This window comes from Megalops cyprinoides, chromosome 12, assembly GCF_013368585.1.
Source record: "Megalops cyprinoides isolate fMegCyp1 chromosome 12, fMegCyp1.pri, whole genome shotgun sequence".
Taxonomy (NCBI): Eukaryota; Metazoa; Chordata; class Actinopteri; order Elopiformes; family Megalopidae; genus Megalops; species Megalops cyprinoides.
Window position 1 is genome coordinate 11087255 of NC_050594.1, and position 11410 is coordinate 11098664.

An 11410-nucleotide genomic window follows, 5' to 3' on the forward strand; every position below is an offset into this window, starting at 1 on the left:
ACAAAGGTTTATGCACACATATGCTGCATATATTTAGATGTGTCAGTACACAGCGGTTGCCTACTAGAGAATGCAAGGAAAATAGGCTGAGTCAATACAAACAATTAGACAAAAGATCCCAGCCCTATATGTTCACTGTGGACAACCTGCAGATTCAACAGCTCTTGATCAAAAGGACTATTCTACATATTGTGCAGAGTATGGAAGGAATAAATATCTATATATATATTTGGTAAAAAGAAAAATCAATGGTGGTCTTTTAGAAAGAGGTCAATTAAATGTAAGCATGGTTAATGGGGGCCTATAAGTAAGACTGCTCACGCACGCACCCAACCGCAAGTCATATGGTGTCCTGACATACCACCATAAGCCAAGTCTTCTGCGTGTCTATGACTTTGCAGTTTAAATATTCTACAAGAGATAAATACTGATGTTAAGAGCTACCTTTCAAGTTTGAAGAAGCTGCAAACTGATTAGCAAGCAGCAGCCATGTGTTTTAAACTTTAAATAATGTGTGTATTGAGATTTGTACACATCTTCAGTGATCAATACTATTAGAGTCATCACATATAAAAGCCCTATACCATACGACATGGTCTGCAGGTGCTTGCGATGGCAGTATAAATGTGATGTTTCAAATCCATACTGTGAGTATTTACAGTTTATGCATGTGCATTTTCTACTTGTTAATCTGTACAAACTCCAAGATGGATGGCTACGTCATGGGGCCTGTCAAGGGCCACCCAATCCTTTCCTACCTACTGAGTTTCACAGGTGTAGCGTTTATTATTTAGTGTATAAAGCCATTTCCTGTACTGCAGTCTGGCTTGTGGTGGCCATGTTTTTTACTAAACTCCAACTCTAATGGAGGGTCTAAAAGGCATGTGTATGGACATGAAACCAAGCCACCAGAATATTATTTGCACTGCATTTTTCACCCGAAAACCAACATGGCTACCAAATGATGAAAGTAAGAAACATAAAAACAGTCTGCACCTGCACGAGTGAGATCTGAACCCCTGTTCTCATTACATAAACTTACAACACTGGTTACTAATAACCAGTGTTGTTGCCAGCTGTGCTAAAGGCATTTTGCCTCTGGCCCCATTGGCAATGACACTGGCTAAGTCTCAGAGAGCGGCATCAGCACTGAAACTACTCTGCTGCCTGCAACCCTACAGCTTTACGCAGGACTCACAAGCTACAACTTTCAGCTCTGCTATACCAGCTTCCTTCAGACCAATAAACCTTTGTCAATGGTAAGAAACAACGGCTCAAAGATACATAATTATGATTTTTGAAACTCAAGACACTCAGGATTTTTGAAAACTCAAGGATAAGAGAATGGCAATAACTGTTGCCTAATGACCTTTATCTCTGGGTAGTAGTATGGCACTAAGAATACACTGCAGGCAATGATTTAATAACAATATTGCATCAAAAACAAATAAAAATGAATCAATTTTAGACAAAGCACAAATGCAAACCATGTATGCTTCCATAGAAGTTATAACATCTAAAAATATTTCATGCTTTTGATTTAATCTTCAAAAATGACAAAGTGAAAATAATTATGACAAGCACATAGACAACATATAAACTGAGTTACAAAAGGATGACTGTTTAATGGAAAAAAATCTGATACCAAAGTCAAAGGGTAACTTCACCAAAAATCACCAATTTATTATATATAATTTTATTATGAGGGGGTGTGTATCCATCTTGGAAAAGCTCTTCATATGATTTAACAACTGAATAATACTAACAGGAGCCAGTCAGTCTACTCAAAGCTATCTGTCCTTGATAAAATCCCAGAATACATTTCCCCACCTCCCCTTGTCTCTGTGGATTGTGCCGTTACTCATTTGATCTCACTGAATCATCAATACAAATTCCTCTGCGGTGAAACCAGTTCCAGGCATTTCAAAATGCACACATACTTAAGTGAAAGGTTTGGTGAAGTTATCCTTATCAAAGACATCAATCACTTCTGAACAAAATTCTAAAAAGGTCAACAGGTTAATAAATTCATGAATGCATTTGCTCTCTATTGGCTGGCTTCACAATGCTACATGTCATATTTGTATGAAATATATTGACTTTGTTTTCTGTACTAAATAAAGTAATCAGTAAAAATTAATCCATTTATAAACACATACTCATTGAAAATGTCTTTTTTTTGCTGGCTGAATACTAAAATCATGTGCAAAACGTAAATAAAATGGAATATTAATTAATCATTATAAAAACTAAAATTCAACAAAGTAATTAGTGTAGAGAGCTATTACGGCAACTGCTCCATCTCTGAAGCCCTTATTTGAGGATATTCTGCTGTAGCTCAACAATAATATCCTATCTGAATGTGACACCCATGCATCTACTAGCATTTGGCAGTTAATCAATTCAGGTTCCATTCCTGTTTGAATCATTCCCAGCTAAGTTTTTTTTAGCATGTAGAGAAAATACTCAGAGGTATTATGACTCCTCAAAAAGAAAGAAAAGAACAGCAACTCCATAACAGGCTGACAAATGACCACATCAGATTGTCAATGCAAACTAGCTGAACTGGTTACCACAATAAATGCACACAAACAGAACATTTTATATCAACAGTTACAATCCTGAACCTTCATTGGACAGGAATTGCTCTGGGTTCATAAAAGAGGCGGGTATCAAGGGAAACAATGTTAATAACTCTCAAATATATAGAAGAATAAATCTGTTTCCTTTAAATTTTACTTGTAATATAAACAACTTGCCCAGTTTTTTTTAAACAGCCAGCAGAGGGCACGCTAAACAAATAAGACTCCCTGCCTTTTGATGCTGACTGCCAAGAGCCTCTGACTAAGTGGCAATACCGGTAGCTGGAGCTGGACTAGTCATTAGTATGGGGTCCAGTTTTTCCTGGAGCGGAAACTGGGTGACATATTTACTCAGGAAATAGAAGTGTACAGCATTCAAGCAGAGAAATGACATGCAATGCTATAAAAAGAATTCAAAAAATTTCTGCAAGATTTCTGCAACATCTGAACAACATTAATCACCAATGTTTTTCATCACTTGCCCCCTATGTGCTACATAGCAGATTCTGAAATCTCACCAGAAGCACATAAAGCCTTTCACCAGAAAAAACACTTAAGTCTCTTCATGACTCATGTCATAGTATTTAACAAAACAATATCCATCACATGTCTGAACCCTTTGGAATGTGCAGCATGCTAATAACCACTGCGTTCACTGTTGGATGGTCCCCTGATTGTTAAGCTACAAACTAATAATTATGCAATAATAGCTCAGTTCTATCATTCTGCAAACTCATTGCTGACTCAACTGTAAGACTGGACCTACAGACTGGGTCGCCTTTTTCCATTAATGTCTCATTAAATTATGTTATTAATCTGTCATTGCCATAAATTTATCAACAGATTATTTTACCATTTTCATCTCTTTTTTCTATTATAAAAAATAAAAAATAAAAATGTTGTATTATAAAAAAATACACAACCTTCCACAGAGTTTTCCACAAATTCAACTACAATTAAGCTCTGTCTTAGCTCAATTTAGCTTGAAGTTTGTTTATCAAGACCCAGGAAAGCCTTACACTGGGTCATCCTGGGGCAGCAGTGATTTTGAACCTCCCCAATCAGCTCCTATGAGTCAAATTGGATCCAATAATTCTATAACGTTGTGTTTGCAGAAAAGACACTGACAGGACACACACACACACACCCACACCCACACCAACATCCACCCACACACAGAAGAGCAGGCAAGGGGAGGAGCAACAGGCTGAGCTTACTTTAAGAGACGGAGGACATTCTGTAGCTGGCGTGTGCCACTAGGACCTCCCTACCTGCATGCATGGGGTTGAGTCTTCTTTCCAACGCCCGTAGAAGGGCCTGCAGAGAAGCACACCACTTAGGTCTCCTCCTCTAATGGCTTTGCACCCTGGGGTTTCCTCTGTCTTACTGTGCTCTCTGTCGCCCCCTCTGACAGCTGGTCATCGGCAGCATCAGCCGCTTCCGCTACGGGCAGGGTCTCCTCTCCGGCAGACTCGTCACCAGATAACTGGTTCTCGTTCTCGTTCTCGTTCTCGTTCTCGTTCTCATTTTCGTTCTCATTTTCGTTCTCATTTTCCGTGTCAGATGGCCCCTTCTCTTCGATCGGGGCACCCTCAACCTCCTCATCAGACAGGTCATCCTTCATAACTTCCTCTGAGGACAAAGTCACCAAGTAATGTTAACAAGCCAGCAAAATGGTGTGTAATACAGCAAAAACATATGATCAAAACAGAAGTGCAGTAAAAGCACAAAACTGCAAATCTACTACAACATCTCAACCAGAAATGACGTGAATTGCTCCGATAGTTCCGATCCCTGTACCAGTTTTACTTATCTGTCATGGACATCTCCCGACTTCACTTGTGAATCATTAATTTCTTTTTTCACTAAATTTACACTGTGTACATGAGACGTAAGTGAGTAGTAACTAAAATTTCCTTAACCTGGCCACTTATGGCACAGACTGAATTTTTGTCAATAACAACTACAATAAAGAAGTATCTCCAGGGGTAGAAAGTAAATATATGCTGTAAATGCAAGCAAGTAGCCTGGCTGGCCAGTAAGAGCATGCTAGGGTACTTAAGTGTGGGGCAGGAACAGGCAAGAGCACCTGGGTATGAAGTAAGAACAGGCTAGCGCACATGGGGGCCAGTGCACCTGGATGTAAGGCAAAAACAGGCTACGGCAGCTTAGGTAAGAACAGGCTATTTTGGTGTGGGGTACAGGTTAGCGCACTTGGAGTAAGAACAAGTTAGTGTCCTTCAGTATGGCATAAGATCTGCCTAATGCACTTCGGTCTGGTGCTTCTGTAATAAAAATTTATGAACAATCCAGCATTCTAAATATGAATGTATACAACTGACGGAAAAATAACAGTCACTAGTATTATAATTATTACTCTTACCTGCTTTCACAGTTTTATGTTTTGGTTTCGATGGACACAGGCAGTCAGCTATCAAAACCAGAACCTAATAAAAAGAGATGTTTCTAAATGGAGATGCTGCACTATTGAAATATGCAGTACAGTTCCATCAGACTGAAACCCTTTTGAAGAATCCACTCCACCCACCTTATCCTCTGATATACTGCAGAATCCCCCAGGTTTATGCAACACCGAAATTTTATGCAACAGATCAATCAGAACTTTGAAAGTAGTGCTATTTGTGTCAAACTCAGAACAGGACGTTACCAAACTATTCAAAAACACTCAGGCACACTGAACTCTCTGAAACTACTACAGGGTCTTTTAACAGCTAGAGAACCAGGGTTGCCTGATATAAAATTACTCTTCACCATTGTAATTTAGTGTTCAGGTATGTACATTCTAAGATCTTGCACAATGCCTCAAATTAAATCTATCTAATCCAATGCCAGAAGATAAGTAACTCAGTGGGAAAAGTCAATATGCTTAATTGCATTGCAATTAACATCTAAAGGTCCACTGTTTTACCAGGTCCTAATATACTGAGAATTTCTCCTCAAACATCTTCTTACAGTACAGCTGAAGAGGGAGACCACAGCCTTCCTTATTAATCCCCCAAAACATAAATTACACCTGCTGTTTTAATTGCTTTCAATTTCACAATTAATTTCACAATCACCTAATTCATTTCCATTCAAAATTAATAATGCATTTTCCATAACTAGAGGGCTGTACCAGCTATAATCTGAGATATTTAAAATACTGTGATCTTTGAGATTCTTTGATCTTTCTTTATAAAGAACTATACTGATTTTCATTTACATGGAGAAAAATGAACAAATAAATCAATTAAATTTTATTTTTTAAAGTGAATTTTTAAAATGAAAACAGAACCAAGAGATTTCTCCAGAGGGAACAAAAAATAAAACCCATAAATCCCCAATTCAGTTTTTTTTTCATGTCAGCCATTTATAACTTAATTATATGACAATACTCTTTTTGTTTTAGTAGTAACACTGAAGAGTGATACAGTGCCAGTTTCAATCTATCCAAAGTGGGTTTTAACTTTAATCTGAACACAAAATTTAAGCAAGTACTTTTTCATATACAACATTTTCCTGAAATGTGAACAGCACAGTTCTCATGATGTCATGTAGCAGCAATCCTTTCACTTAATAAGTGTTCAAAGGTAAAAAGTACAAAAGTACAAAACACGTTGCAGTTAGAGCAAATCAGGCTCATAGTGTCTTATAAGCCTGCCAAGGAAGGCTTGGAACCTGCACATTGTGACACAATTGTTTAGAGATTAAAACACTGAGAGTCTGTGCTTTGTAGAACATCACACAGACATTTTTACCACAATTTCCATCATCTGGTTATGGAAATGATGGTATTATTTACCGCAGTACCATAATTTCTGTGGTGTACAATTAAACCCCCTCAAAACATTGCCTGGCTTACCAGAGGGCCATTACCCACAACCAACAACGTAGTCCTTGGCAGGGCAAGGACCCCACAACCTCCCGGGCTGGGGGGCGGATGTTAAATAAGATGGCACTCTTACCAGACCCAGGAGGAGTCCTGTTAACAGTGTGACCACAGCAAATATAAGGTAGGACGTCCACACTGGTAGGCCCTGCGTCTCCGTCAGATAACTGTGGATTTGCTGCATAGAACAAGAAAAACTCGTGGAGTAACAGTGACATTGCATTATCCATCTTAATGAACAGTGTTACAGCAACCTCACTATCACTCATTCATCAGATCAACAATCACCGAAACTGATGAACATTAACCCTGAGCTAAATGTGGTTCTATTTTAAGGTCAAATGCACGTTTTGCATGTTTTTTTTTCTTCCAGTAAACCAGTACTGACAGTTGTTAGTTCCATTGGCAGTACATGCAAATGATGAATTTTACCACTGCTTTTAAAAGACCTCTACACTGAATTTGATCAGATTGTGTTCTGGGGTGCAATTATCAAGTACATTAAGGAAGGAAGGAAGGAAACTGAACACATTGAAGAAAATCAACATCAACAACGACAAACTTCAGTATCAATGTAACAAAATGAGAAACGTAATATGCCCCTTCATCCACATGCAGCAATAAGAACACAAACAGTGAAAAATCCTACATACTCTGATCCACACAGACAGCTGAAAGAGGCCAGCCATTCCTGTCATGCTGGAGGGGGACACGGGAACAGGAGGAGAAAAGGCACTGTGAGTTCCACAGGGGATGTGGTAGTTTCCACCCATACCAGAAATGCTCCAGAGACATTTTTCTTCCCCAGTTTTCTTCTTTTCCTCATACCTAATTCACTGCAGCCCACACAAATGCTTTATGCTCAGCTTCTACATGTAACTGGATACAGTATAAAGCATAAACCCACATGTGCAGTAAATGTCAATGCTGAGAAGGTAAATTTTGAAGTTTGCTGTGGCTTAAGTCAAATTCTGCTGTTCTTGATCTAAAACATAACATAAGAAAAGGTGCATGATGTAGGACATGAGCAGCCATGAACATTCATCTTCTGAAAACCTATAAATTTGACTGTTCCTGGAATTCAGGTAAGATTTCAGGAAGACATACATATAAATAAAAGTAACTATTTCTACAAGAACAGAGCCATTTACACAAAAGAGGATGGTGACTTCCATCCTGGCACGGGCTCCACAGCCTCCCACTTCCTCTCGATGATGTAGCTCTGGAAGTCCTCAACCGCCCGCGAAGACAGGTACCTCCGAAAACTCCCATCCCGGGCACTACAATAACAAAGCATCAGGGTGACTCACAGGAGGCATTTTACATAATGGAAAAAAATGCTCTTCCAGCCACCACTGGATGTCTCACTTAAGAGAGAGTTCAAACGGCCACTGCTGCAGTCTCTAAAACAGTAGCAAGACAATATCCCATCTGGACTGAAATATAAAACATTCAAAGGAGCAGTTGAGGGAGCAGTCTGTGAGTGCACTGTGGCATATTCTAGAGTGCTGTTCCCCTGCAGTATGCCAATTCCAATCAGACACACAGTGAGCTGCATTCTGACAAGACCCTTCTACAATGATATTTTAGTTGTGCAACCTTGATCCTCTGTCTAGAGGACAACACTTACAGAAATTAATTTTTATCGGAGCTGTAACTGTTTCATGACTTGGCAATGTCTTGTGGATTGTTCGCATGTAAAAGGATCAATATTACCAAAGTTACTTACTGAAAAATGGTGGGCAGCGTTGTGACCAGGAATCGGCCGCTTAAGCCTGGTTGGAGAGAGAGAACAAAATAAAAGAGATCAGTGACAGGCTGTGTGTTTAGCAGAGCCAGCCCTGAAAAGAGAGCTCCCATCAGCGTGGGAGTTGCGCTCTCCTGGACGGCCGGGCTGCAGTCTGGGTCCCTTTAAACAGGCTGTTATCCTGAGAGAGCTCTCAGATCGCTGGGCCTCAAGCCGTGTGGCAGAGGCTGTATTTAAGCACTGCTGTTAGGGGGCTATTTGTGGAACCATGAGAGGCTTTTTGAAACTTCTCACCACACTGCGGACACACCAACTCAACTCCCAGCTTTCTCTGCCTATATTCATCACGGAGCACTGCAGATGTCTCTGGCAAACCTCTGCAAGACTCCTTCTTGCAAGAAGGGCCTGTTCGGCAGCTATCAATAAGAAGGTCTGAAATAACACAATATCTGGGTATGAGCCAAAGCTTTTCAGAGCAGGTGTGAACACTATACGAAAACCCCGTCTGTAGAGTATGACTAATATTGCAAACACTACAGCAAAAGTGACAGCAAGAAGACATCCAGCCCATGGACAGGAACGCAGTGACGCCGGTGTATGTGATGACATAAAGTGCCACTAGAGAAGGGGAGTATCAGGAATGCTATGCACAAGAACAATGAGAATGAGAGCAGCTGTGTATTACTCACTTTTCTGTCTGAAAGAGGTTCACACCTAAACACTAAATAAACAGCGCATGAGAGGACCGTTTAAGTCTTATTTAATCAACATGTGACCTAAGCCAGTCCTACTGCTGGACACAAATAAACCAGCAGAATCTGCCCCCTCCTTCCTCCCCCGGTCATAATAAGCCCACTCAAGCTGAGATCTCAAAACGTCATTTACCTGCTTTATTTTTAGGCCTCGTTTAGGTTACTCAATTTTTGTACAGCGCACAAATGAGACTTGGAGAGCACTGACAGACATATGACAACATTAACTCCTAATTCAAAAGGTGGAGCAAACATTCACCTTATGTTAAAGTACCGTCATGTTGACTCATGAGGACGTCACCACCTCTGTGTGGTTTGTGTGAAGAAGAAGAAAAAAAAAAACATTCTAGCAGTGTAAGCTGAACAGGACGGCAGTATTGAGGAGCAAGATCAGACCTGCTGGGATAATTAGAGGAGCAGCCTATTACATCTGCCGTAAAACATGGACAGTTAACTGATCCATAGGCAAACAGGAATGCTAAATATATGCCTTAGGCTTCTATTCAACCTCATGGCAAAGTACTCTAACATTAACGTTCAGTGCAGACTGTAAGTGTCGTTGTTTTGCTTCTCACACAACACCAAAAGTTTGGTGGTTGCTGATATTAAAGAAAAGTTCTCTGTAAAGAAAAGTAACACTTTTCTTAGTTATGTAACTAGTTATGTAAGAGGAGCAGTGCACTGCAGATCCAGTTGTGCAGGGGCCTAAGTGGTCTCTTGAACACGGGCCAGCTGGAGAGATGTGTGTGGTGTAAAGCTCGGCTGTCCTGTCTCTCATGCACCTGGCTGCTGTGTGACGTCCACTTGGCCCACTGATACGCCCAGGGCAGAGCCCTGTTGGGCAAAGGCTTCCCAATCTTCCTTTATCTGCTGACAGGCTGGACACCAGGGGGCGTAACTGCGTTCAGACAGACACAAAGCACACTTTACATGCATGCACATGGTGGGGCTGTTAAGACACAAAAAAATGCATTACAAATTTGCAAAACTGCAAAATTTGCAAATATCCATACAGCTTTCTTCCAACTTCAAGTTTAAAATGGTTCAGTTTAAGAATCTTATATATCTCATTAATGCCAGAGAAACATAAACGATACAGATTGAATGTGCACTTCTTAAGTGATGTGTGCCACAGTTCATTAACCAGTCTATTCTAAATGTCTGTTACCTCTACACTGTTTTAACATTTTGTAACAATTAAGATGTTGGCCAATAAAGATGTTATGTAAAGATGTTACTCCTCATATCTTTTCATAACTCTATTAAACATACAAGTGTATTCACTACAAGCTCTCCTTTCATTTCTCCCTCCAAATAAAGAAAATTAGAATTATTTAGCCTACTAGCCATTAGCCTGTCCATTTTCCAATCCCAGAGTTGAAGAAGTGGTAAGATGGTGCTGTAAATGGCACCTTGCCTGATAAAGGAATATTTCTCCACAACATATTTACTATAAACTATACCAGAGCCATGCTAATACAATAAATAGTTTACAGTTAATAAACATTCTACCTATTTCTTACAACCACCTCATTACATGGTCAGTGTAAAACGAGGATCTTTCAAAATATCTTCTTTTCATACGTGATTTTAAAATTGGTTCTTAATAACACTTCTCCTTTAGTATTTCATGCACACAACAAATCAACCACAGAGATATGTGTAATGGCTTTTACGACGGCCGTGTCTGTAACTGTTAGACTGTCCCTGACATAAGTTCGTTCTAAATAGTACCGAAGTGAAAATATGCGAGACAGAATAATATCAAATGCCAGTCTGTTACAAATAGTCCCATAACACCCAGATGCATCTCGAATCGTTTTGTTACAAGGCACTGTAAAACACCTAAGAATGTGCTGGATATTACACGAAAGGCGTAATAAAGTTAACAAGACAGAAGCGCCAGATCAGATAGTCACTGTTCTTAAGTGAGAGAAACCGTTACAATACAAGCTACTGTGCAGAAGAGCCGCGCTTGCGTTATCATTCGGAGACATAATAACACGCTGTGCTTCCGGCTTTGTGTACGCCTAACTGAAAATATAAATCCACAAAAAATCAGCATTTACCTCTTAAGACTGGTCCCATAACATATATCAAACGCTCGACGGCAAATCACTCCGTAGCAGTCCTTAATATCTGTTATCGGTTAATGCTTCAATAATTTCAACAAGGGCCCGGGTATTAGCTCTTATGAACCCCGCCTCCTCATCATTCAAATATTATTTCTAATACTCACAACATTAACATCCATTCTCCTTCGAGGATCTGCGTCCAGTTAGCGTCAGCGACTGACAGCACTTTGCTCTCGACTCCCGGGTGTGCAGAAACGGCCGAGTTTATCATAAAAAAGGTCAGAAGCGTACCGAAGTTGAGTCTTTTTTCAGAGGGTTTCAATTCTGTAAGACATTTTCTCCCCGCCATGTTGACAGCGCACATG

General features: G+C 39.9%; 1 protein-coding gene across 1 annotated transcript; it reads right to left on the reverse strand.

The window, feature by feature from the left end:
• Positions 1-3579: 3579 nt before the first annotated feature.
• On the reverse strand, positions 3580-11410 carry tmx4 (thioredoxin-related transmembrane protein 4). Its single transcript, XM_036542552.1, has 8 exons — positions 11210-11410; positions 9753-9868; positions 8201-8246; positions 7623-7751; positions 7125-7170; positions 6548-6649; positions 4966-5029; positions 3580-4214 (listed from the first exon to the last, which is right to left on the reverse strand). Exons 1-8 carry the CDS (start codon positions 11407-11409, stop codon positions 3919-3921), a joined length of 999 nt encoding a protein of 332 aa, XP_036398445.1. The 5' UTR covers position 11410; the 3' UTR covers positions 3580-3918.

Coding starts and splice junctions, on each gene's coding strand:
- tmx4 (XM_036542552.1), bottom strand. CDS start 11,409: ATGTGCGCTGTCAACATGGCGGGGAGAAAATGTCTTACAGAATTGAAA. Junction 8,247..9,752: donor GGACGTCACACAGCAGCCAG/GTGCATGAGAGA, acceptor CTCTCCAACCAG/GCTTAAGCGGCCGATTCCTG. Junction 6,650..7,124: donor AGCTGTCTGTGTGGATCAGA/GTATGTAGGATT, acceptor TGTTCTATGCAG/CAAATCCACAGTTATCTGAC.